At 39.6% G+C, this 27,941-nt stretch overlaps 4 protein-coding genes across 6 annotated transcripts; 2 read left to right on the top strand and 2 right to left on the bottom strand.

Moving 5' to 3' along the window:
* Nucleotides 1-5,822: 5,822 nt before the first annotated feature.
* On the top strand, nt 5,823-8,952 carry LOC113318174 (serine/arginine-rich SC35-like splicing factor SCL28). Of its 3 annotated transcripts, none has more exons than XM_026566306.1 (6): nt 5,823-6,113; nt 6,206-6,283; nt 7,009-7,173; nt 7,282-7,349; nt 7,488-7,968; nt 8,598-8,952. In XM_026566306.1, exons 1-6 carry the CDS (start codon nt 5,935-5,937, stop codon nt 8,602-8,604), a joined length of 978 nt encoding a protein of 325 aa, XP_026422091.1. In that variant the 5' UTR covers nt 5,823-5,934; the 3' UTR covers nt 8,605-8,952. The 3 variants fall into 3 exon arrangements, with proteins under 3 accessions (XP_026422091.1, XP_026422089.1, XP_026422090.1); XM_026566304.1 differs by having other exon boundaries at nt 8,590-8,952; XM_026566305.1 differs by having other exon boundaries at nt 8,354-8,952.
* Nucleotides 8,953-9,129: 177 nt separating this feature from the next.
* LOC113318172 (probable protein S-acyltransferase 17) lies at nt 9,130-12,979 on the top strand. The gene is made up of 10 exons (XM_026566303.1): nt 9,130-9,475; nt 9,576-9,669; nt 10,562-10,656; nt 10,736-10,903; nt 10,997-11,069; nt 11,195-11,247; nt 11,488-11,579; nt 11,676-11,728; nt 11,901-12,026; nt 12,389-12,979. Exons 1-10 carry the CDS (start codon nt 9,327-9,329, stop codon nt 12,659-12,661), a joined length of 1,176 nt encoding a protein of 391 aa, XP_026422088.1. The 5' UTR covers nt 9,130-9,326; the 3' UTR covers nt 12,662-12,979.
* A 1,652-nt stretch (nt 12,980-14,631) lies between these two features.
* Nucleotides 14,632-17,237, bottom strand: LOC113317024 (NADH dehydrogenase [ubiquinone] 1 alpha subcomplex subunit 8-B-like). Its single transcript, XM_026565176.1, has 2 exons — nt 16,872-17,237; nt 14,632-15,101 (listed from the first exon to the last, which is right to left on the bottom strand). The coding sequence occupies exons 1-2, from the start codon at nt 17,057-17,059 to the stop codon at nt 14,966-14,968; spliced, it is 324 nt and encodes a 107-aa protein (XP_026420961.1). The 5' UTR covers nt 17,060-17,237; the 3' UTR covers nt 14,632-14,965.
* An 8,792-nt stretch (nt 17,238-26,029) lies between these two features.
* LOC113316126 lies at nt 26,030-27,103 on the bottom strand. Its single transcript, XM_026564348.1, has one exon. The coding sequence runs from the start codon at nt 27,101-27,103 to the stop codon at nt 26,030-26,032; it is 1,074 nt and encodes a 357-aa protein (XP_026420133.1).
* Nucleotides 27,104-27,941: the final 838 nt, after the last annotated feature.

Here is a 27,941-nt window from a genome sequence, read left to right as displayed (position 1 = left end):
AAAAATTTGTGTTTGTTTTTGAGGATTTATGTCAGATGCAGGTGTGTTGTTGCTCCATTAGAGCATTTGGAAACTTCGCTTCAGGTGATTCAATTTCCCTTACAATTTTTTTTTAAGGTTATTTAGTGTTGTTTAACGGGAAAAGGATATTAGCCATGGTTTTTGGTATTGCGAAAATGAGATGAGTGTTTTGGATGAAATTTGGATTAGGTGCGTTAAGGAGAGCACTTGGTATTTCATCCTTTCGGTTAGTTGTAGTTCCTAAGGTCATTTTGGTATCCTTAATGGGGAAATTGCTCCGGGTTTTGCGAAAATGTGATGGGCGCTTTTGAAATTTGGATTAGGTGTTTTCAGAAGAGTACTTGGATTGGGTATATATGAGTGTTGTATGTATGTTACCTTCCTTAAGGCATGAATTCTTAGGATACTGAAAATTAGAGAACAACTTATGAACCACCAAAGTCGGGAATCGTGGTTTCTCAATTAACTTTTGGTTTTGCATTATGAACATGAGCTACTTCGATAAGATAGAGAATCTGTACTGGTTTGTTTGTTTGTTTTGCTTATCTTATTTTTTGGTTTATTGCAAAATTTTCTTTGGTAAAGCAAAGTTTTATTTTTGTTTTGCAAAAGCAAATAGAAGCAAAACTGGAGCACTCAGATTTTTGAGCATTCCTTACAAGTTAAACTAAATCAGCTAGAACGAACATAAACTTTGTGAGGAGATTCCAGACGAACCAAAAAGGCTGGTCTGTCAATGTGCACAACTTCCTCCTCTTGCAAAACGTGCACCTCTTTTACCTAGTTCTGAAGCTTTAAAATTTAGTTTCGCGTCCATATTTTCGATCGGCCGTCTCACCGTCGCAGCAGTCATCTAGTTATATTAATATTTTTCATATAAAATTATGTGTTTACCCTAAGAAAATTATGTAATTACTCTAAAATGTTAACATCAAGTGCTACAAATGTACATAAGAAATTTAACAATCATGTATATTAATTGCCATATACAATCTAGTATGCAGTATCAACGTCCAAAGTGAAAAATATCAAACGTGGCCTTTTCCAAGGTGACTTTGGTAATATAATAAATCAAACCTTAAAAGCCTAAGTCTGGGTTTGGTAATGCTTTTATTTTTCCAAAAGCACTTTCAAAACCTATATATGTCAATAATTTTTGAAATTTGTGTTTGATATAAAAATATCAAAGTGCTTTTTATCCAAAGCATTTCCCAAATTCCTCAATTTTTAAAAGCCGGGGAGGAGGAGCTTTTAAAAGCTACAAAAACATAAGTTTTAGTCCCACTAAAATTTAATGCTTGATTTATTCTTTTTGTCCCTATTTTATTTTGTAAATGACAAAACTTACCCTTAAATATATATACTATTAATTTTTTATTTTTTATATTTTATTTTCTTTAAATGTTATTATTTTTAAATTATTTTATTATACCATTTCATTTAATTTATCAAAAACAAATATTAAATAATTACTTAATTTTAGTTTGATTTTTTGTTTAAAAATTATATAAATATATATATATACTAGGTATCACCCCGGCCTACGGCCGGGGCTCAACCTTTTTCGTTTTCGTTTTGTTGTTTGATCGGCTGGTCCATATTCTACCAAAATCTTTTTTAGTCATTCGCAAAACTAATTAGATTATAACGGTCAAACATCGGGCTTATAAGTTAGTTCGGACTTGCGTCCCTAGTATTTGTGGTTGTGTCAAATTAGCCAGGGCTTACAGCCCCGGCCGTGGTCCCTTGAGGATACCATAATATTTTGTTGATCGGGTCAAATTAGCCGGGGCCGTGGTCCCTTGAGAATACAATAGTATTTTGTTGGTCAGGTCAAATTAGCCGGGGCTTACAGCCTCGACCGTGCCCTTAAACATTGTCTAATGTTTTGTTGGTCGGGTTGTGACACTTAAACCTCGCACATAAATCTTTAGCATGTTTTTTATTTTATTTGTTTTTAAAAATAGCTTTTAGATTAGTTGAGGCTAACTTAAATTTTCTTGAGAAAGTTATGGTACAAATCATTATGCTTATTGGATGATTGAACGTTCGATGGACCAGAGTATATCTGGTGTATACGAATAATCTTCATGGAGGGTCATCCACCAAACATAAGCCAAACAGACCCTTAGTCATATGTTTTCTGTGAAGATGTATTAGTAAGGAGATATTTGGTTGCATTAAACATAAAACCTCTTACCCAATTCACTCCTCTTCCTCTATTAGGTTTTCTTTCTTCTCCTTTCCTCTTTAGACCAATTTCTTTTTTTAAATCATCAGCTCTGTTTTCTTTTATTTCACCGTATCCATCCTTTAAATCATCCGTAATAATAACTTAGTATTAATAACTCAGTATTATTATGATATAGAGAGACGAAGTTAAGAATTATAAGTTGTTAATGGAGGGGAAGAACTATAGATAGAAGACCATCTGTTGGTGAAACCGTTAAAGAATCACGCTCTTCTGTTCTATAAATACATCTACTTAGTGTTAGCCTATATTAACGGAAACTTAATCAAATTAGGAAATCCGACGCTGCAGTCAAATTAAGAAATCCAAGGATCCGTCGTCGTTAAATAATCTTTAGAATCATATTTTTATTAGGAAGCCAAGGGATCGGACGGACGTTTATATAAGACATATAACCGATCAATCTCCATCGTGGTATGACGAAATCGATGGTCGGATTTGTAAGGCTACACACATACCATTTCTTTTTATAATATATATATATATATATATATTAAAAAGTGGTTAAGTAAAATAAATTTTTTTAACATTCATAATCAAAGTAATAATTAGTAAATTTAATATTTTTGTTCTTCAGAGAGGGGTTGGCACACAACTTGTGTCTCGTGTGCCAACTAACTTCTTGAAAGAACCTGTTCTGGAGTAACACTTTTGTTTTTTAATGAATATTATAGCAAAAAAAAATAATTATTTTTAAATCCAATAAAATTGAATAAAACTATTCTCAGATATATGTCTGCTTTTGTCATTTGTCACAACAACAATGGTTGAATATGATATTTTACCAAACACATTTTGATTGCGTTTTTAATCAGCTTTAACTTTAATTAATATTTTACCAAACGTCTAACTGCTTTTTTCTCACAACACAACACAACAACGCACAACAGGAAAGTGCTTTTACAAAAACTGCAGCAATACCAAACTAAGCCTAAGTAGTAGTAGTAGCGCCGAACTTTTTTTTATCTCTTTTCCTCCGCCTCTTTCACTGTTCTTTCATTACTCAAAATTATAGTCCATCTTCCATCTACTAAAGATAAATAACAACAACAACAAAGCATCATCAAACCCCTAATTCTTCCATTACATAATGATACTTTTTTTGTTGCTTTTTTTAGTAAAAACACAACACAAGATCATCAGACTAATCTTCTCGAGGAAAGATGTCCCTGAAGAAATATGCTTTTTTAGTTGTTATTTTGGTCAATTTTCCAATATCCATCGATGCTCATGATCTTATACATGTTCCAACAATGGGTTTTTAGTTTTTAATAATTAGAATTCAGATGTAATTTATAAATTAGATTTTTTATGCCAATAAAAATTTGCTCAGATGAGTATTAAATTTGTGTTTATTTTGGTAAAGTATTAGATCTATGGATTTGTCTTCCAGTAATTGTTTGATGAAATTAAAATAAAAATTGAAAAAGATGTGTCCAAAGTGCGTCCAAGGCGCGTCTCAGCAGTGTCCAAAACAAAAGTCATGTGGGACGCGCACGTGACACGTCTGATGCGCGTCATGTCTGTGTCCCACGTGCGTCAAATGCAGATATTTTGTCAATTATGCCGTGTTAGTGCTTTCCAGGTCTATACAGGTTGCATAACGAAAAAGTTGGTGGTATACTTGGTATCTTCAGCTATACTTGGTACCTTCTGCTTTTCACTTCGCTCACGTTCAATGTTCGCCATGTGATAAAACTAGGTAATTTATACTGCTCCTAGAGTTTGTTTGTTCCAATTACTGTTATCATTTCTAAACATACTAACAAGATGTTGTTTGTTCCAACTATTGTTATCATTTCTAAATATACTGACAAGATGAAATTTTGGAACACATTTTTATGGAATTTTGCTTAGCTAGAAGTGTTTGCTTTACATCTTCACCAAATTTTTTTGCTCGTTGGTCTCCATCAAAGTCGCCGCAACAATGTATCCAAAGTTAGAATTCTAATCCAACGGGATGAATAAGGAACTTGAACCTTGGAATGCACTATGCGCGACAATAGTTTGGCACATCTGGTGCCAAGGTGTCCAAAGGAACCATAACAATTCCTTAGCACACCTTTAGAAAAGCCAAACATTTTGGGAGGATACTACAAGGTTAGGCAGAGGCAACATATATCTATTCACAATGATCAAAGTCCAAACCTGAGCATCACTTGGCAAAGTCCACCTACAAATTTGGCAAGATTAATATTGCAACTAATAACTTGAACTCCAACATAAAGTTAGCTTATTCTGCTATAATTCTAAAAAACTTTGTCTGTCTTTGCAGGGAAGTAAGGATAATATGGGAAAAATGCAGAGTAAAGATGTGGGAGAAGTGCTAGCAGCAATAAAAGTGTGGAAATGAGGACTACAACTGGAAGCACCCATAATAATCATAGAAGCTAGCAGCAACAACCTCAACAAACTCACTACAGGTTTAGAGAGCAACATCGGTGAGCAGACAAAATCAGCTTGGGAAGACAGAAAAACTAACTTTTTGAACAATACTTTAGTTTCCAAGATGTTTTCTTTTAATTATTATTATTATTATTATTATTATTTTACAACTTAATAGTATAAATTTTTTATTGAGAAATTATACTTTCCTATTTAGATAAATTAAAGTTTTAAATTTTTAGTTAGCAACCGAGCTACAAGCTGGACACCAACCCCCTTTATGAATAACAACACCCAATCTATGAAAAATAAAACTATCTGGACCGTTACCAACATCATTACTAACTAAACAATTCTTCAAACGCTTGAAAAAACAAATAATATCCTCACTAAGCTCCCCTAAAATAGTGAAGGCTAAAACACCCAAACCATAACCGTGTGAGACACATTCGTCCAAGTATTTAATACGTTTACGCGAAATTGTCTTCGAAATGGTCTGGCCTGGAATAAAAACACGAACTCCCTCGCCAATGAAAGGAGAGATGCCTGTGACATGTATACACACGTCTTGATCATTTTCCCAGTTAAAAATAAGAATGTCCGCTGGACGTAAATCCTTGTTATCATCAGATAGAAAACCTACAGCAACTCCTTGTTATTTAATTATATAACTGAAAAAACTAGTCAGGGAGCAATTACATTGACTCTCAAATCTAATACAAATCCACCTAACTACATTTCTAATATTCTGATTTATAAACCCTTTTTGCTGGAAATTGTAATTGACTAGGGGGTAGAGTAGTAACTCGCCGTGCGAATGGCAAATCAAGCCATCCCAACTTCTTCCGGCTCCCCATCTCTAGAGGGTAAAGTGATGGGTCGAAATGTCTAGATTCACCGTGAAAAAATCACAATGATATCCCCGCAACACACAAAAACTGGTGGGGCCCATTGAAAAACAAAAACCCACCCCCTTTCTCCTAATGGGTCCCCAGGGTTATGGGTTATGTGTGTCGGCTATGTCTAGCAGCGATTGTGAAGGGTAGATTGCCGAGCGTCAGGCAAATCCAACCATCGCAACTTCTTCCACGTGGCAAAACCTTTCGATAAACCACAAAACAATATCTACACCGCTAACCCAGACAACCTTGGCGCATGCTCCTTAATTTTCCCGTGTAAATTCTCCACCGGAGGAATCATAATATTATTCCCGTGTAAAGGGCTCCGTCTGGGCGTCGAGGGTTTTAGGGTTTTACCAAAATTCAAGAAAATCAGTAATGGGGAGATACAGAAGTAGGAGTAGGAGTTACAGTCCTCGTCGAAGGAAACGATACGATGATCCTCAAGGTAGACGCCGTGATCATCGAGATAGTAGATCATACAGAGGTGGAGGAGATAGAAGATCATCATCTGGCCCAACTGGATTACTTGTTCGTAACATCTCTCTTGATGCAAGGTTTGCACCCTTATATTCTAGGGTTTGTTAATTACTATTATTCTTGATTAAGGGGCACCTCTTATAGTAATTGTTTGTCATTTTCCTTGTAGGGTTGAGGATCTTAGAGTTCCATTCGAAAGGTTTGGTCCAGTGAAGGATGTTTATCTTCCTAAGAATTATTACACTGGGTATGTTGTTGTTAATTTTCCTAAAATTACTTCATTGGGTATGTTGTTGTTAGTTGTTGTTATTATCTTCACATTGTTTGGTGTGAAATATTGGATTTCGGCATTGTTATTTTGTTTGGTTTTCCATGTGTTTGCTTGGTGACCATGAGTTTTCTTTTTTTTGTATTATAATTAGTTTTTTAGTTATGGAAGCTGATAGTGGAACTCTAGTTTGTTAGAGAACTTCTGGATGAGGTCTATTATTTATCATGAGCTTGATAATAGCGTGAAGGGGGGAAAGTATGATTTGGTTCTGGGGATGGGGAAGCTTAGACAAATTTGGGAGCCAGCTGTCATAGAAGGGGGGAATTGCTCAGCCCACTGATCTGAAAATCCGTTTAGGGGAGAATATACTATGACAGTGTTAGTTTGGATACATAAAAGCTTGATAATGGTTTGTATACTTCGATAAATTGGTTTTTGATGAAGCCATTATCATCTACTCGTACGTTCTATATTTTGATCTGATATTTGGTTCAGTTGGAAGGCTGTGTGTTATTCTCATGTGATTATAAGGTATAGCAAGATCAATATGCTTGCAGTAGAATCTAATTAATTGGGTCAAGTTCATGGGTTCTGTTTGTGTGGTTGTACTGGTAAGAAGGGAGTTTATGAGTAGATCTTTTGCTGTTTAACTATAATTTACAATACAAACTGATAAGCGCTTTTTGGATGGAGGTTTATAGTGAGCCACGGGGCTTTGGATTTGTGAAGTTTCATGACGCGGAAGATGCTGCTGAAGCAAAGGAACAGATGGACCATCAAGTAATTGGTGGGCGTGAGATTAGAATCGTTTTTGCTGAAGAAAACAGAAAGACTCCACAAGAAATGCGCATGACTTCACGAGCGAGGTAAAATGTTTTTTCTTTTCTGTACCTTGTTAACAACACCCCTTTTATTTTTAGTAGGTAAGTGGTTATCCACTTAAACTGATGTTATTTTGGTTTTTATGCACACAGTAGTGACCGATATGGAGGAGGACGAAGGAGGAGGAGTCCACCAAGATCCCCAAGACGTCGATATCGCTGTAAGTTTCAGAAGTTCAATTTCTTATTCATGAATTCAGAACTTAATGCAGGATACTGAATACTTTGATGGTATTATAATTTGTTTTTATGTTTATTTTTAATTTTTTGGTCATGCTTATGATATCGCTCTGTGACAGCCTATTCACGATCACCTACACCAGCCAGGTGTAGCTCAAGGTATTCTAGATCACCTTCACCAGCCAGGCGCAGTTCAAGGTATTCAAGATCACCTTCACCAGCCAGGCGCAGTTCAAGGTATTCAAGATCACCTTCACCAGCCAGGCGCAGTTCACCCTCACCTTCACCAGCTAGGCGCAGTTCACCCTCACCTTCACCAGCTAGGCGCAGTTCACCCTCACCTTCACCAGCCAGGTGCAGTTCACCCTCACCTTCACCAGCCAGGCGCAGTTCACCCTCACCTTCACCAGCCAGGTGCAGTTCACCCTCACCTTCACGAATCAGGCATGACTCTGTGAATTCGCCCTCGCCTTCACCAGCCAAGCATGATTCTAGGAATTCGACCTCGCCATCACCAGCCAAGGATGACTCAAGGTATTCACGACCGCCTTCACCCGTCAAGCATGGCTTGAGCCGTTCACAACCGTCTTCACCAGTCAGGTATTATTCGAACTCAAATTTACTCCAGACTTATATTGAGCTCACATATTTTTGGTGACCTGATATTTTCTGGAACGGGTCTTATATCTATGCTGTCTTTGGTGGTCTTTCTTTTGTTATTTGACTAGTTGCATCTTTCATCTCTCCACTTTGAGTTATATAGTATTTCATCTTATTGATAAATGCTTGGAATGGAGGTTGCGTAATGACTGTGGTTTTCAACATTTAGTGAAGTTCAAGTTTGGGTGATTGTATGTTGTCCGCGCAGCTAAATGTTTTTTTAAGCAGTTAGAGAAAATCTCTCTGTTCTTATTGATACATGGGGAAATAGAGCATGCTTTGCTATATATCTAAATATTATCTGGTGGTGGTTTATGTCATGCAGATTATAAAGTGAAAAGAGATACCACAAAGAATACATGGATTAGTAAAGACTAGAGACTAAAGACTAAAGACTAAAGAGACTATACCGTGACTAAAGATTAAAGACTAAAGTCTAAAGAGACTATATCGTATCTGATTTCTTGGTTGATGATGAGTGCTTGATCATTTGTATAATTATCCCATCAATTTTTAATCGTTAGTTTGTTATTTTGTACAGATTTAATTGTCGTGTTTCAGTTTTGCAGAATTTAGTGTCGGAGGCTCAGTGAACTGTACAAGTGAATTTGCCGTATAAGTTGGTCAAAATCAGACTTCGTCAAGAGCACCTCTTTGTTGCACACATTGCGAGAGCGGCACCTCAAATCGAGATGATATCATGTCTACTTTTTATTTTTGAAAGGATTGTCTCTCCTGATTAATTCTCCCAAAAGATGGAAAATATTTGATGACTTCACCAAGTTATGACTTTGTAATCAATCTAAATCTGCTTCAGAGTGTGTAGTCATTAAACATAGAATATTACTATATGACAGACCAGTGATTTTGATTTATTTGTGGCTTTGAATGTTACTGAGCTGATCTGGGAACGTTTTCTGTTTATTTTTATGGCTTTCTAGTTGCAACTTGCAACTGTTATTCTCATGCAGTTTGAAATCCTGTTCTCTGGTGTTTGGAGACTATTGTCAGGCCGTGCCTTCCAGAACACCAACTTGCAGATGCACTAATCTGTCGAGTGTGATCTTCTGATTGTTCTCTTTTTACCACATTATATACAGGACAGGAGTCTTTAAACTCTTATCGATTCGGTGATGTTTCCCAGCGTATCAATCATGGCCATGATTATTAAATACTAGGTATCAATCATGGCCATGATTATTAAATACTAGATTTACCCCTAACTCGATTAAAAATTACATCCTTGTCACCAATCAAACCAATTTTCTGTTGACCTTTCTCCCTCTCTCTCTGTAGAAATGGATGTCCAGTGGATACTGGTCTGCCATGGATGTTTAACTCTACTAGTAATTGTTTCTTTCTTATGCGGCCAATGGCCAATTTTTCAAAACACTTTCATTGAAAAAATTCATTACTTCCTCACTGTTGGTGCCTATGATTATTTCCTGTAAATTCTCTCCTTCTCTATAGTCTTAAATTTTAATCTTTAGTTGTTTCAATGATTCATCCGATACTAATAAGTAAACAATTTGATTCTTTTTGTGCAGGAGATTTATGTTATATGTATTTGGTTCTAAAGGCAGAAATGCAATTCTGTCTGTCGAATATTTTTGTTGTGATCGACCTAATCCAACCTTACAGGTTTTTGTAACATATCCCTTTTCTCCCTAGATCTTCAATTTGATTTCTCATTTCATCCAATTTTATGATAATTATGCTTTTGGATATCGTCTACTGGGTGCAATTTTATGTTTGTAGCTTAAAAATTGTTTTTTTTCTTTTATGTACTCCCTCCGTCCTAGTTTACTTGCCAAAATTGAATTTTTTTTAACAAAAGTGTACCAAAAAATTACTATATTTCCCACTAAAATTATCTAATTATCAAGAAAGAAATAAAAACTAGGATACAAAAACTAGTATATTAAACAAGTAATTTGAAAGATTGATGATGTATGTGGGAGTAATTTGAATTTGTTTCAAGTTTGTGCAAAATCCTATTTTGGCAAGTAAACTAGGACGGAGGGAGTATAAAATTTCGTTGTTTGGTTGTTGGGCAATAGGTATTTAAATGGATAGTTTGGGATTAGTGATTTGTTCAATGTGATCGAGTTTATACGGATGAATGCATACTTGTGTTCAGGAGAATTGACTGTTCTCATGGGAAATTAAATTTACTGAATAGAAACATATGAATGAAAACAAAATTTTAATTGAGTTAGAAGATGGTATTTTATTCAACAAGCATATGCGTGATTAGTCAGTTTACATTACTTTACTTTGAAAAGAGTTCCGATAGGGTACAGAACTACAGTACTTGTGCTAAACAAAGAATTTTCTTTGCGAGTTGATATATTGGAGGAGTTGAAGGTAATGCTGTTAACGAATAACAGTTGAACGTAGTATAAGAAAAAGGAATGAGAATAATAGCATCGGAAGCTTATTCCTTAATCTGTTAATCGCTATTTGTTTCTAGATTTCATGCAGATATTGGGTGTAACATATATAGGTCTGATGTTCCATTTTTTTTTTGCAGGCATTCTATTTAGCTATAATTGCAGGAATATATTATATCATTGCAGTGTCGTCCTTTGACTATATTCCTGGCTATTATCTATCCGAATATCACAGGTACTGCTCAAGATATGTATGCCAAACTGTCTTGCTTACCACATCTTGTCTATCGGTGAGACTTTAAATGTTCTTGCAGGTACACAAGCTTCTTGGCAGTTGGTGTTGGTGTTGTACTCTTTCTATTGACTAGCTTTTCTGATCCAGGAACTGTGAATGCTGACAATGTTACTCAATACCTCTCCTCCTACCCTTATGACAATATCATATTTACAGAAAAAGTGTGCACGACTTGCAAGATTCCAAAGTATGTGTTACAATCTTCTTTGATTTTGTTTTATTACAGGGTTCTCTAGAGATTTGTTTCTTTTTTAGTAATTGGAGTTATTTCCTGTAACAGGCCTGCTAGATCCAAGCACTGTAGCATATGTGATCGCTGTGTTGCTAGATTTGACCACCACTGCGGATGGATGGTTGGTTTCTTCTGTTATCTATTGTTTTTTACGTTTACTTATCTCTTGGAAGGTTCCAACTCAGTAACATACTTGCGTAAATATGTTCTACTTCTAGTTCTCTAACTTGTTAATTATTATATCAGAATAACTGCATAGGGGAAAAGAATACTCGTTATTTCATGGCTTTCCTACTCTGGTGAGTCATAGCTGTTTATGGGTGTTAACATGGGGTTGATTTTGGCAAGGAAACCTGTTTCAGTTGGGTCATTTCACTTTCTAATACTGCTTCAAAAAAGTCATCTCAAGTAGCTGTGGTGCTTCTACCGGACACTGAAATACGAATAGTTGTATATCTCAATTTTCTTAAATGTATTGTGTTGGGTTTGTTGCATATACCTTCATATGAGCATTATCATTTTAACAGATGATTCTACAGGCATTTCCTTCTATGCGTGTATGGAACAATTGCCATCGCTTTGATACTTGCTGGTCAATTGAAGGAGTTTAAGGTTATACACATCCTAACAGGTAAGTTGATTTCCCTTTTAAATGGGCGTTTGAATTGCTTAAAATTCCGACTTCTGAATGTTCACCTAATCAGCTGTCTTTATTTATTATTTGCAGTTTATTATGGCTTTGAAAATTCATTCTATAGCCTAGCTCCCCATGTTGTACAGGTTAGGATTTTTGGCTATATTATTCTATAATTTGTCAAGTCCTTTTAGAACTGGAATCAAGTTGGAAATACATTTCCTTCAGTGTGGTATAATAGTACACCTCAATCGAGGTATAGTTTACATATTTTCCTTGCCCATTCTTTTTCACTAAGTGATTTGTTGGTTATAATAGTGGGTGTTGGGCGCATATAACACACAAATACTTCTGATGGTCTTCTTAGCTGTCGTCTCTTTACTACTTGCTGGGTTCTCTGGGTACCATACCCATCTCTGTCTTACAAACACCACCACAAATGAGGTACGTCATTCTTACCCTTAATTAGATTCTGATGGCTACTGCAACCTTCCCTACCACCATTGTTCGTTTTTTAGTTCGCTGATTTTGGTATAATCATGTAACAATTGATGACAGGATTCTGTGGTTGGTTTGCATTTTCCATATTAGCAAAATTCTTCCCCAAAAGTTATAGTGTGACCTTATCTACCCACATTTTTTTAACACATTCAGGAAAACCCCACCTGTGTGGTTAGTGGGGACTTGAACAACTTTATTATTCATCTGGCCCTGCGTGTAAGCTACTCATGATCCTGCGGTGGTATCAACAAAATTTAACTCCAGTTGTATAACATATTGGGATTGCTGTTATTTTCATGTGGCAGACATTCAAGTGGAAAGACTACATCAGCTTAAAGATGAAAATAAATGAAGCAAAGGTGAGCGCTGCAGCTCTAAAAGCTAGTATCAGTGGGATGACAGGAGAGACAAAACCACCAGAAAGCAAATGGAAGGCCTTTTCCCGTAAGTCTCCATTAGAAGATGTAGAGGTCATTGTTAAAGATAATATTTACGATAAAGGATTCTTTAGTAATCTTAATGAGATAGTATTTCCATTGTCAACAAGACGATCATTTTTGGCCAGCAAGTCTGACTGACAATATATCCTATTAACGCTTTCGCGAATTTCCCCATACCCTCTGATTCTGTGCATATACAATATTTAGTAAACAGTCACCTTATTTTTCTTCGGTTAGATACTTGATTGTAGTTTCAATTAGGGTGAATTTGCCTTGTAACTTGTCATATTGCTGTCTACCTTTAGTTATTGAGCTCTTCAGTATTCTTCAATTAGGGTCCATAGGAAAGGTATCCTGAACTCAATTTATTTTTCATGTTCCGATTGTTGTTCTCCAACAATATCAGCTTTTATTCGTGATAAATTGTTATTACAAGCATTTTGTTGACTTTTTATTGGTTCTACTTTTTAAAGTGTTTAACACCTCAACTGGTATGATGTTTTTTATGTTACTGTCACAACTACCAATTGCATCATGAATCTCAAACTGTGAACATTTGTTACTTAATTTATAGAGAAAAAATGATAATCATAGGGTCTAGCAAAGGTGGTGAGTATCGTGGAAGGTGTGACAATAGTGGGTAACATCTGCAACTTTTTGCTTAGATTTTCCAAAAACTTGGGATGGTTGCTTCATACACAGTGCCAGATTGTCCTTGGTAGAGCGGTGTAACTGAAATGCGAAGTCATATTCTTATGGAACAACTGGTTAGAAGCATGAAGAGTCATATGCATATTACCTGTAAATTTGTGGATGTTTGTTTTTATACAGCTGTTCAATGTTAGGGGGTCCAAGCAGAGCAGTTCCAGTTTCACCCTTGAAACTGCAGAAATGATGGCAACCTACTTTAGAAGTTAGAACACCTACAAATTTTGGGTTGTTCAGTTGAAGCGAGATTGTAGCGATTAAATGGATTCTTGAATAACTTATAATTCAAAAGATATCTGCATGTTGTTGGCTTAACCGGCATAGTGTGGGCATTAATGAAATGCAAAATCCATGAGTGATGGCATAGTATGAGTACACCTATAATTATCTACTTATGAGGTCGAGATAATGATCCCATTACCGAAGATTTCTACGGATGTTACGAATCTTCTTTGTCGTCAAACAGTTGGATAGTGAAATATCTCATTCTCCAGCTCCAGAATTAAGTTTCTAGCTTGCCTTATTCTTTAGGGAAAGACTTGTTTTTGTTTTTTTGATGGCTTAGTACAGATGTTGGTTACTGACCTCTGAATACTACTAGCAATTACTTACAAGGTCTAGGGGTCGAACCGGAAGAAACTTGTATTTTTACCAAGATATTCTAGCATTTTGTTGGCTATCAATTATCTCATGGACATCCCTTTTTCACTATTAAATCATCTAACAAATCTATATTTATACGGTCAAGATTAGAAATGATGGAAGCATTTGTAACATCTTTCTCTCGTCCACATTTTCTGATTGCATCAAGGACTATGACCCTAGTACCCACTTTACAAGTTACCAACTTATAACGCCATCATCTCCTAAAGTACGCCACCTCTATCCAAATTACAAGTTATTCCTCTCCTTCCAAATTACAGAATATTAATCTACCCGTTAGGCGCCAGCACCAGTAAATCAAGTTCAAGGAGACGCCGACTATTTTACTCAGTATTAGCCCTAGTCCTTCAGCATGGATAGAAACAATAATCCTCCCTTTGTCCTTTCCATATTTCCTGTACTTCCCATTTTCTTCCTTTTTGATCGCCACATGTTTATCACTTCTTTCAAATGTTTCAGTACCTTGCTCATTTCCCAGCCCATACCCATCTTTTTTACTACTTCAATCTCCTCAAATTCGCTTTCATGATTCAAAATTCTTCTTTAGGTTTAATTCCTCCTTTATCACCAATACTAAAACTAGACTCATCTTAGGGTAGCTTCTCCAATATTAGGTTCAAACCCAAGCTGCATTCAACCAGGGAAAGTCTACTATCCATACTGACAAGAACAAACAACTATAAGCCAAAGCTGTTTTTGCATATGTCTCAAACACCGAATTTGAAATGAAAAGCAAAAGAGAAATTAAAATTGTGTAATCATTGGAAATAACAACACCACAATGCTGCATATTTGCTGCAGATTGCAGCAGACTAAAAGAGTACAGAAACATAAACATTGTCAACAACAATAGCTGCTACAGCATTTATCAAGAGAGCTGGTTTTAGGAGGCAGGATTGTTGCCTGTCAGTGAAGGATCAATTCCTGGCAACTCTGATTTCTACAAAAATAAAACCCATTCAAATACGAAGAATCAATTTTTCAAAAGATGGAGTGAGATGGGTAAATCATGTTTTCTCCATGTAGGTTGTTCTCAATATTATTCCACTCAAGTTACAAAAGCGACAAAGACTATTTGTTCCATGGGCAAGCTTTCTCAAATGCCTCCTGCTCTTTGCGGCATAAATCAAACTCATTGGTGTTATAGTACATGCATCCCGCATAAGCATCCATCTCCTTTGTACATGTCTGGTGAAGATGCTTTAACCTGTAAGTCAGCTATGAGTCCATAACATAAAACAAGGCGAATTTTATGCGAAAGGAAACTAGGAAGCAACGAATTAATGAGAATTTTCAAGATTGACTAGTTGGAACCTACCATTTAAAACTTTCCAGTGAATCCAAACTAAATAGATTACTTTAGAGAGATATTCTCTTCTGTTAATAGGTTTCAAGCTTATGAATATTGCCTTCCTCTGGTGTTGGAAACTAGGATCAGAAGAGGTTTAGCAGGTATACTCTACTGTAGTACTGTTATTGCTGCTAGTTGTAGAAACCTAGCTTTGGGATCACAAGATGGAGATAATAGCGGCATATAATAGCACAAAGGCATTATGGCACATTTAGTATTAGCACTGGGCGACTCCCCCACAGCACGATGTTACATCTAACTCATGACATGTAAATGTTGTAACCAGCTATACTGTAAGAGGTGTACGAAACATTCCACGTCTTAAAGAAAGAGAAAAAAATAAAAAAGAAGTAATTCAATCACAAGTGATTTTAAAAATTTCTTCTCTTTAAACGGACTTCCAAGCAACACTACCTCGATCAAGGTTCATGAAGCTATGCCAGTTGAGCATCACTAAGAACTATCAAACGGAACGGCACAAGAAAAGGCACGACAATGACCACTTTGTTGCAAAGAATCATTGATGAGGAATCATGTCAGAAAGCTATAGAGTATACGGAGTTTGTGGGAGTTATCCATCAAATCATATCTCTCAGATTCGGGTGAAAATTCATCACCAGTTCACCACAATACCATGTTAAATAGCTAAATTAGTAAATTAGTTTCATTATTCACCGTATCAGATGAAACAAAGAGTAGTCATCACCAGACCAAGCCCATGATAGTTAAAAAATAAACATACTCTCAAAGCTCATGTGACAAGCTAATATCCCATAAAGTAAGCAAAACAAAGAAACCATAAGTTGTGTAAACGTCTACAACCAGGATGACAAATAGAGCAAGCATCATATACCATACCACGCCTTTTAAATTCTGCAGATTCCCCTTACTAGTCTAACTAAAATCATGAATTGCTCTTCCAAATATAAAGATCCACAGCACGCTGGAAATTAGGCTATGCACCACTTGGATATACCAAAAATGATGAAAATAACTCCAGATTCTAATTATCATTAGCAGCAACCAAAGCTAAAAGTTTCACTCAAAATCGCCTAAAAGTTGCAAGCTATCACCATTTTCTACTTTTACGATCAGGTGACCTGCTATTGAAAAGAGCAACCCTTCTCGGCTATTATACCATCACACATCCTACCCATTTCTTAGAACTGTGAATGGAAATCTGGTCTTCCTGAACCACACTTCACTCGATAACAGCATCCACAGTGGTGTGCTCCACACTAAATAAAACATTGCTAATTTTCATTTTGGTGTAGCAAGTTGTACAAAAACTTACAGTTGCCTTAACTTTTAAGTAGAGCAAAGAGTGAGGCTCGATTTGACACTCTTACTAAATTTACTCAGATTAACGTGACCCTTTTAACCACACTTTCATTTCTACTCCGCCAATACACTTTCTAACTATTCCTAAACTTCAACTCAACAATTTCATCACCATTAGATATAACCTAATTGATGTTTCTTCAAGAAATTAAAGTCGATCTAGAAACAAAATAAATACCACAAATTTCATCACGGAAAACCAATAGAAATGAACCCTATTTATAAAATTCATTATGCTAATATGTTAATACTACTTTAATTAGATTAGGGCAAAGAATTCCTTACAGATTGAGAACGCAACTAGTAACTTCACGTCCCTTCTCAAGACATTTCTCAGGATTCTGATCTTTCTTCTTACAATTAAGAAATGCCATGTTTTCAGCTCTGCAAAAAGTAGCGATGTGTTTTGATGATGCCATTAACACTGCTGATGTTGCGATTGGTTCTCCAGCTGGATCAACAGTAGGCTCCATTGATCAAATTTGAAGATTAATTCTACTATCAATTACGAAAAATCCCCAAATTTTCTAGGGTTTAGGTTGGAACTGAAAATGAGAGCCAAATCTGGGTTTTCCACAGAGTTTTCGATCTCTGGAACAAAGCTATAGATTTCTCTCTACTAGGAAAACGAGGACAAAAAAATTGTTGGACCGGTACGGGTCTTAGGGTAGGGTTCTGGTTATGGTGTAGGGTATGGGTATGTAAGTGGGTCAGTTATTTACACCCCAAGTTGTGCTTTGTTGTAATGAAGTTTTCTAAGAAAATAAATACATACTCATACGTATCGTAGACCGCCATATCTAAACCCTATAGACTATAGATAACACTCCATGTATGTGACTTAATCATCCTTAGTGTAGATGTGGAAAATCCTACAACTACATCCAAAGAAACACATACACACACCTAATGAAGTAAACAAGCAAGAGATGCACAAGAACAGAAGATATACGTGGTTTGGTATGATTACCTACGTCCACGGGGGTAAAAGGATGATCTTATTACTCGATTCAAGGTTACAAAGCATATACCTCACTAACAAGCACTCTCTTCACTCTCTCACGCTCTTGATATTCTCTCCACCCTTACTGATTACTTGCCTCCTAGCTCTATACATGGATCTCTATTTATAGCTACAAGTGATGATACATCCAAGTTACAGTGTAAGTCGCGACATATCTTCCTTGATGTCCTTCTCGGGTAGCATGCGACGTCTTTTCTGAGATGTAGGGCTAGGCCTGGTAATATCTTCTCCCGACATCCATTCATTCGATATCGATCAGTTAGTGAGTATAGACGATGCCGCCCTTGATATTCTTAGCCGAGTCTTACTTTGGCCAGATTCTCCTTATCTTCTCAACTACTTCGTCAATGCATTTATTGCTCTTGTACTCGATGACTGTCTCTTCTATCACCTCTGACCTTTACACGTATTGTCTGCACGGGTTCTCTTGGTGTCTTTTTTCTCGGGCCTAGGCCAGGTAGAATGATTTGGTGCTTCACGCCTCATCTGCTGTCGATGCCCCACTACCTAGGATTGCTCTACCTGGATCTGTGGATTATTTACACCTACATATATGCCCCTTCTTTCACTCGTGTGATCGACACGAGGGGAAGAAACCGATTCGCCTTCCACGTCCGCTGCCATGTCGTGTTTCACGCCATGTTGTTCCCCACTACACTCGTCTTTATGACATGTTTACCCTCTTTGCCGGTTAGAATTGTTGGGACTATAAATTCAAGCCTTAGACCCTTGGCTTTTCGCTTTTACTTTCTCCGAAGATTTACACTCTCTCTCATTAGTTTCTTCTTTCAACTGCTGCTCTGATATTCCTTTATCTTCTGATTCTCTGAAAGTTTCAATCATCCTTTGATCCTTCCATCGCTTTCCCCTTGCTGCTGTTGCGATTCTTGCTGCTTGTTATCTTCTTCGGTTCGAAGTTTCTTCCCAACAGTTCTTCCATTGCTTCTTCGACTCCCTCCATGACAGAGAAGAGGTGTGTTAGTTATACCTTTTCTGAGGATGATAGTGTTCCTAATGATTCTTTGTTTATTGTTGACAGCCCTTTCTTACCATGATCATCATGCCCTTAACTCTATCATTTCTGATGGTTCTCATTCGTTTTCATGTAGGAATGACAAGAGAGTTGCCAAGGACTTGACTGATGAACAATTCATCAAGCAGTTAAAAGATGATTTTGGTCTCCATGGTTATGACACAAGACTCCTATCGGGCCAAAAGAGTGTTTTGAAAAAAGGTGATGTCATGAACTTCCTTCACTCGGCCGAGGTGACCGTCATCACCAAGGGTCAGTTGGAGCTCGGACTGCGCTTTCCATTGTATGATCCTAGTCGTCCCTTCATGTATGAAGCTCTTTCAAAGATTCGTCCATCTCGTGCTTTAGCTTAATGGAATGGCAAGACCTTTCGTCTCATAAACGAGTGGGAGAGGCGAGGGCGAGGCGAGTGCACTCCCACTATCTGGTCGACCTATGATCCTTCTCAAGCAGGCGACTATACTCCCGCCAGCTTTGCTGCCAACTACCGGAGTGGAACTTCTACCAATGGTGATCTTGCTGGCTTCGCTGCTAGTCCTCATTGCAACAAAACTCTCCCTGAGGGTTTTAAGAAGCTTCTCTTGGACGAGGACCCCGAGGGGAAAACAACTAATAAGCATGCCCGCCATACTAGTGATGTAGCTTGGGATCGGGTTCCTCTTGTTATTTATGGTCCTCTTCTTAGTGGAAAGTTTCCTCCTTCGGCCGAGCCCTATCAGTTCTGGGTGGTCAATGTTGATCGAGTAAGTTTTTCAATCCTGGTCGATGTCGGCCCGAGTGATCAGTGGGATGATGTTTTAATTTGTTTGTATTTTGTAGTTCAAGTCCCAGAGTGGCCAACTTGAGGCTCCCAACCTTCGAAAGAAGGATAGAGGTCCTAGCACAGGAGTCGAGGAAGAGACATGAAAGGTAACAAATATATTGCTTTATTCACAGTACATGTACTTGCCCCTATTTGTTGCCTTAAATGGATCTAACGAAGACTCATGTGCAGAGGTCGAAAGCTGACAAGGGAGGGGTTGGAGGAGCGAAAGATGGTGAGGATCCCAAGGATCGACTACCTTTATCTCATTTCCTGAGGAAGTCGCCTCAGAAAACTTCTGATATTTCGTCTAACGTTATAGGTGGTAAGCCCAGTGGAAAGGGTAAGGAATCAAAGGTCGATGAGTCTGCCCCAGGGAAGGTTGTGCCCTAGCAGTCTGCTGGTAGAGGTGTCACTCTCGCCGATGGTGTTGTGCTTGTATTTTCTGATGATGATGAAGATGATGGGGATCTGTTTGATGAAGCTGAGGGTTTGGTCGGGGATGAGGAAGAGGAGCCGATGTCAAAGGAAGGATTTGTAGATGGAAAGGGCCCTGCTCATGAAGGAGAGTTGTTGGAAACTGTGCATACCGTGTCTCCTTCCCCGACTACCTTCTTTACTTTCTCGGGCCCGGTGTGTGATTCTTTGGGGGATCTGACTTCTCCTGATTTTGGCTCCTTGACTGATGAAGAGATGATCCAGGACGTATCCTCGTATTTTGCTGGTCTGAAGGTCACCTTTGATCAGATGGTGAGTGAACTTTCTTAATCGTATTGTTGTAATGTGGTCAGTTCCTCATGCTATGAAGTGTGACGTTCTCAAGCTGCCAATAAGAAGTTGCTAGATGCAGCCATACGACGGAAGGAGTTAGCAGAAATGGAGAACCTTCGCCTTCAATTGCAACAAGAGCAGGAGCGAGCCCGAGGACTAGAAAAACGGCTAGCCGAGAGCCGAGGTACTTATTCAAAACTTCAGTAGCTATGATTGATTCCATAGTGCCAATATCCTGAATTTAGTATTATCTTGTTAGCCGAGATGTCTAGTATAGATGCCGATGCAGCTTTTGAATATCGTTTGTTAAAGAGAAAATTGGATATTGAGCTAAGCCATGTTGACAATCTCCGCCAAAGAATTGTGAATAAGGACGATAAGATAGATCGACAAGAGGCCGAGCTTGAGCAACTTCGAGATGAGCTACTTCGATATCAAAGATTTGAGTATGTGCTGGAAGAGATGGAAAACCTTCGGATGAATTTGTCTCGGGCCCAAGGGATTGCTGCCGTAAAACGTTGTTGGCTGACAACTTGGAAAGTCAGTGTGGTAGGTTGAGACTTCAGATTAGAGATTTGCATGTTGATCGCAAACGAATACTGAAAGAGAAAGATACTGCTGAAAGGTATAACCAAGAATTAAGGGAGAAACTTCGACAATTTGATGAGGTATCCCGAAATTTGGAGTGGGTTCAGGCTCAGTTGTCGGGCCGAAAGTTGGCTCATGATCGGCAGAAGGCTAGCTGGAGCGACCACAAAAAACATTGCCCCACCAATGAGTTCAACGAACAGTACTATAACGAGTTAACTGCTAAGATCTCGACCCTCGAGTGTAGTTTACTTAAGTCTGAGGAAACCGTTAAAGTAGTTTTTCCCTTGCTTGAAGGTGTTGTTGGCTGTGTTATGTTATGTTTGTTTCTATTTTGATGCTATGATGTTAGTGCCCGTATCACTAATCGTCTTTTCTCATCTGCAGTTGAACAAGGAAAAGTGAAGTCTTTGGAGGAAGAGACTGTTCGGCTGAAGGCAAGGGAGACCCAACTACTCGGGCAGGTAGCTACTGCTGAGGCGGCATCGACTCAACTGACTCGGGATCTTGTCGCCAAGGTGAAAGAAGGTGTGAAGGCGGTCATGGAAAAGAAACGGGTCGATGCTGCTGCTAAGAAGGCTGGTTCGGGAGCAGTTCCGCCAAAGGCATAGGTAGGTATTTTGTAGTGCTGCGCCACTATTGTGCTCCTTATGTTGGGTTGTAATTCGCTTGAACATCTTCATCTTTTTTTGACAATTTTCTTTGATGGGGTGCTGCGTCGCCAATCGGTTGTTTTCTTGTTGCTCGACATTTTTAACTTGTGTTGTTATGGTCGTACTTTGACTTTCTATCTATGGTGAAATTATTTTTTCCTGCAACAAAATGTTTTTAATGTGTTAGTATAAATGTCATTTTTGTCGAACACACTCAACAGGAGGGTCAACGGGCCCAATGCCATGTCCCGATTGAGGTATCTCATCACCGTCATTTTTGATCTAGTGGTAAGGTATTTGGTCATTCCTAGGTTTTATTGGCTCTATATCCCAAGAAGTTATCAATTAACTAGCTTGGGAAAGTGATTTCGGCCACTTGCGATGGGAGCAATGTTGTATGCTCGGCTGTCGGGTACTCGTGCCCCGACAATCGGCCACTGGTTTCCAACCACCAGGGCCCTTCGACTACCTCGGCACTTGCACACTGCCACTGCCCCGAGTTCGAATAACCCGTCGAGCGTAAGACACCTCGGCACTTGCACACTGCCATCTCCCCGAGTACGAATGTCCATTCGAGTGTAAGTCACCTCGGCACTTGCACACTGCCGTCGCCCCGAGTACGAATGACCATTAGACACAATTGTCACATTCCCTACCCCACGTGGATTTTTAAGGAAATAAATGACAGAATATTATACATGTTTACACACCTCTCATGGGTGATATAGCTTTAGGCATCGAATGTTCCACGGTCGCGGTTCCTGTGTTCCATCTGGTTTCAGTATCTTATACGCCCCTTCCCCAACTTTTTCCACAATGGTATATGGTCTGGCCCATCGTGCCGCTAGTTTCCCGCCTTTGTTGTCACGCTCGTAGCTGGGTAGTTCCTTCAATACCAATTGTCCGGGTTGAAATTCTCTCGGTCGAACTCGTTTGTTGTATTCACGTTGTAATCTCCTTTGGTAGTTTTCCATTTTTTGTAGTGCCATTTCTCTAGTTTCTTCTAAATCATCGAGCTTAGCCAAAATAAGGTCTGCTGAGATGTTCCTTCTCCACGCCTCGGTCCTTGTAGAGGTATCATTGCCTCAGTTGGAAGGATGGCTTCAATCCCGTATGTTAGCATAAAAGTTGATAAGCCTGTCGCGTCCCTTCGGGTAGTCCTATATGCCCACAGAACATTGTAGATCTCCTCACACCACTCACCATATTCACCATCCAACTTCTTCTTTAGGTTGTCGGTTATGGTTTTGTTCGTGATCTCGGCCTTCCCATTACTTTGCGGGTAGATGGGCGTTGCCTTGCTTTTGCGGATATTGTAGGTGTTAAAAAATAGGTCAATTTTCTTGCCTTGGAGTTGTTTTCCATTGTCTGAGACGATTGTCGCTGGCACTCCAAAACGACAGATAATATGTTCCCATATGAAGCGAAAAACGTCCTTATCCCGAATGTGCCTCAGCGGTGTAGCTTCCACCCATTTGGTGAAGTAGTCAGTAGCCACGATCAAATATTTTCTCTGCCCCGACCCGACGTGTAAGGGTCCTACGATATCGATCCCCCATTTGGCAAAGGGCCAGGGGCTGATCACTGAGTTCAGAGTTACTGCAGGCGCATGTATCTTTTTTCCAAACTTTTGGCATTCATCGCAAATTAATGCCATTTTCTTTGCATCTTCGTTCATGTAGGGCAAAAAATATCCCATGGTATTAGCTCGGGTTGCCAGGCTTCGACCCGAGCTGTGATTGCCCGCGGCCCCATAATACAGCTCATTCAGTATTGAGTGCCCGTCTTCTTTGCTTAGGCACCTTAACAGTGGCCCTAGGTAGGAATTCCTATACTGAACACCGTCTCGTAGTTCGTCTGCCGCTGCTTTGCTTTTAATTTTGTTGATCTTGGGTCGTCCTTTAAGCAACTCTCCCGTCTCCAGATATTGGTGAATCGGTTTTCGCCAATCGTCGTCTTCATATTTATCAGCTGTAGTTACCAGTACATATGCTTTTGTGTCTACTGGATCAGGTACAGATGGCATCAAGATTCTCATGACTCTGATGCCTTCAATGCTCGAGTCTGTTAGCATGGAGGCGATGTATGCCAGTGCATCTGAATGTCTATTATCTTTTCTGCAGATGTGTCAGAACTTGATGTTTGGTATTTGGCCGATATAAAATTGGGCGAGCTCCCAATACTTCTGCAATACTGGGTCATGTATAGCATACTGCCCATTGATCTTCCTGATGACCAAATGAGAATCACTAGTCAGTCTCACGTCGTGAATCCACATTTCTACTATCATCCGTAAAGCATGTATCACGGCCTCTTACTCGGTGACATTGTTTGTTGCCTTAAATTCAAGCCTAAAGGAGTGAGCCATCTTCTTCCCTTTTGGTGTGGTGAAGACTAGCCCTAGGCCCGACCCGTCTTTATTGGACGACCCGTCGACGAAGACTTCCCATCGCGTCGGACTGCAAGTTTCAAGGAGGTCGGAGGGATCTTCTCGGTCTTCTTCCATGCCCGGAATGTCTTCAATTTCGTCCTCATCGTCTAAAGGGAAATCTGCCAGAAATTCGGCCACTGCTTATGCCTTTACTGTCGTCCTTATCTCATAGAAGATATCGAACTGTTTGATTTGAGCACTCCATTTAGAGATCCGTCCCGACCTCGCTGCATTGTCGAGCACTGATTCTATGGAAGACTTCGTAAGCACTCGAATTCTGTGAGTTTGGAAGTACGTTTGAAGTTTTTGTGTTGCAAATACTAAGGCTAGTATCAATTGCTCAATTCTGGTGTAGTTCTTCATCGCTGGGTTCATGGTTTTGCTTATGAAGTACACATGCTTCTCTTTTGTCCCCACATTTTTGACTAAGACCGCACTTATGGCATAACTCGTTACCCCAAGATATAGGGTAAGCACTTCATCGTGCTCGGGTCTTTGCAACACTGGTAGGCTCGCGAGATGTTGCTTAATCTTTTGGAATGCATCCTCACACTCCTCGCTCCATTTGAATTTTTCTCCTTTTCTTAACGTCCCGAAGAAGTCTTTACATTTATCCGAGGACCGTTAAATGAATCGCCCTAACGCTGCCAAGTTTCCGTTTAACCGCTGTACATCTTTTATTGTCACCGGGGACGACATTTCCAACACATCTCTAATCTTTTCCGCGTCGGATTTTATACCTTTATCAGTTATTACGTGTCCCAGAAACTTACTCGAGGTAACCCAAAAAGTGCATTTGGCCGGGTTTACTCGCATCTTATATTTTCTCATGGTTTGAAATATTTCCCTAAGATCGTCAATATGGTTGGATGCTACTTTGCTTTTAACTAACATATCGTCCACATAAACCTCGATGGTGTTGTGTATTTTTTCCTCGAACATGTCCTCCACCAACCTTTGATAAGTGTCGCCCGCGTTCCTCAACCTGAATGGCATTTTAGTGTAGCAATATAACCCTCTGGGTGTGAAGAAATATGTATGTTCTTGATCCTCGGGAGCCAGGGGAATCTGATTATATCCCGAGTATCCATCCATTAACGTTATAGCCTTGTACCCAACTATGGATTCTACCAGTTGATCGATGCTGGCGAGAGGAAAGTTGTCCTTTGGGCAAGCTTTATTCAAGTCGCTGAAGTTGATGCAGATTATGAACCCTCCATTCCTTTCAGGGACTATCACCATGTTAGATATCCATTGCGGATATTGAGCCTTTCGAATGATCCCAGCTACTTGTAGTTTCTTTAACTCGGCCTCTACCGCTGCTTGCAACTCGGGTGCAATTCTTCGCATTTTCTGTCGGATTGGTTTGAATTTAGGATCTATCCTTAGGTGATGTGAGCATACCTCCGGGTCAATCCCCTCCATATCATGCATTTTCCAGGCAAATACATCCAAGTGTTCCTTTAACAAGGTTATTATCTGCTCTGTTTTTTCGTCCGATAGTAGGGTTCCAATTTTCACTAACTTAAGTTCCTCCTTGGTCCCTAAGTTGATCTGTCGGGTAGTCTCTAAGGCCGATAAATGGGCTTTGATTCTTCGACCGAAGTCGCCTCCTTTGATTGCTATAAGATCTCTTGCTCGCATGTTTCATAGGTTGTGATGTCTTGTGAGAGTACCTTCTCCAATTCTTCTGCTGCTTTAGCTTCGTTAGCTTTGTTCTTTTCTCGGAGCTGTCTTGATCACCTTTCTTCATTTTGTTGAATATACAGTTGCATACAATGTCTTGCATCCTGGGGATCTCCTAATACTTCCACAACCCCCCGGTAAGATGGGAACCTTAATTTCTGATGGTATGCCGACGCCACCCCTTTGATGCCCGCGATCCAAGGCCTGCCGAGAATTGTGTCATAGGGTGATACGACATCCACTACACAAAAGATGGTAAGTGTGTCCAAATATCCTTCTCCATCCGAGACTCTAAGAGTGACTTCTCCCTTTGTCACGGTCACTGTACCATTGAAATCGTAGATCCGATAAGTTGAAGGGATTAAAATATCATCATATAGCTCCATTCTTTTAAACGTGTCGTAAAATAGGACCTCGACTGAACTCCCACTGTCCATCAGTATTCTTTTCACCCCCTATTCCTCGATGAGTAAGGTGATTACTAGGGGGTCTCCATGTGCTTGGCCATTCGATGGGACATATTTTGCTGAGAAGGTGATCGGTTCCATCATCCAGGGTTCCATAGGAAATTTTTTGGCTACACTAAAGATCTCTTTTCCCGCCCGATCTCTCTTGTGGATTCTAGAAGTAATGCTAGTTCCCAAGTCGAACCCTTGAGTTTCCGAGTGCGATATGGTATTGCAGGTGAACTGAGTTCCCCGGTAAATCCTCACTTGATGCACGGGAGCATCGGGCTGGGTAGATGTCGGCATTGTCTTAACAAAGTGTCGTAAGTACCCATCTCGGATCAAATGCTGGACAATATCTTTTACCTCTTGGCAATTGTTAGTTGAGTGACCTTGGTACTGATGGTAATGACGAAACTCAGAATGGTTTCTTGTCTCGTCAAACTGGATCCCCCTAGTCTTTGGATATCTGATGTCATTTCGTTTTTCTACTTCCTTGAATATTTCTTCCAATGGTGAGTTCAGAGGCGTGTATGTTCTTGGTTCATGACGAGGCTTTTTTACTATCCCGACCCATTCATTCTTGACCGAGCCTTGCTGTGGTGCCATCGACCTTTTTTCTGATCGCTTTGGGTCTTCTCGAGGAACAGGCTCCACCGCCGCGCTGGCTTCTTGTACTCCTTTATCCTGCGCCCCCTCTTGTATCTCTTCCAATACGATGTAATGCTCTTGCATCTTCCTCATCTCCCTTAACGTTTGTGGCTTCTCAGTGTACATTGCTATCCAAATAGGGTCAGACTTTCCTAATGAATATTCAAACCCGAAGATCTGTTGGTCGACATGTACCTTTCCGATATCGGTACACAGCTTCCTCCATCTGTCCGTTAGAGATCTTAAGGGTTCCCTGAACCTTCGTGCCAGTGTGAATAGTTTATTTACCCTTGGGCGAGCAATGTTGTTATGCATATAGGTTTCGAGAAATGTTTCCACTAGGACGCCATAATTGCCAATGGACTCATCGGGCAAAGTATAGAACCAGTTCTTCTCTTCGCCTTCTAGACTTGTCGGGAAAAACTTACACATAACCACGTCATAGTTCTTCCATTATAATAGGGACATGTTATACATCTTGATGTGCTCTCCTGCGTTTCCGGTGCCATCAAACCTGGACGGGAAGGTTGGGAGTGTACATTTTGGAGGGAACGATGCTCGTTCAAGCTCCTTGGTGAAGGGAGTTTTCTGTGCTTCGCTAATCACCTCTGCCAGCTTATCGTCCTTGCCATCTCCAGCCAATTTTTTAATCATTTCCTCAAGTTGCTTGAGTTTGGCCTTAGTCGCCGTCTCGGGTCTTCCGTTATGCACTTCTTCATCGGTTGAGGAACTCTCGGGAGGGCCGTACCCGCTTCGTGTACGGTTACTGTTGGGTATGCGTCCTCGGACAAGGTGCGGAGTTCGAGTTCGTCCTGATCGAGTATGGTTGCTGGAGGATCCCCGGCTCGATGACCCTCGTGACCCAGATCTCTGGTTCCGAAGATGATAGTTTTCATGCTCTAGTGCCATATTCCTTCTCTGCAGCTCCCTCATCATGTCTTCCTGCCTTCTCTGGTTGGCCAGAATTGCTAGCAATGTCGGGTCGGTGCTTTCGTGACTGAAATGACCATTTACATGGTTCCCTACCATGTTGGGTGGTGGAACCGGTGGTGCCACAGGAGGAGCTACGGGGAGAGCGGTTGTGACTGGTGGGATGTCTCTGGTGGTGTTTCCTAAGTCTATATGCACTTGTCTAAGCCTCTCGCCTTCTTGTTCCAAAGAAAACCGATATTCCGCACGTTGCCTTGCTCGTCTATGGTCCTCTCGCATCATTCGCGCTTCCTCGTCTTCCTTTGTGTCCGATGCAGTCATTCCGTCTATTATCTCCCCT

The sequence above is a fragment of the Papaver somniferum genome, chromosome 10 (assembly GCF_003573695.1).
Source record: "Papaver somniferum cultivar HN1 chromosome 10, ASM357369v1, whole genome shotgun sequence".
Taxonomy (NCBI): domain Eukaryota; kingdom Viridiplantae; phylum Streptophyta; class Magnoliopsida; order Ranunculales; family Papaveraceae; genus Papaver; species Papaver somniferum.
This window is presented reverse-complemented; position numbering and strand designations above follow the sequence as displayed.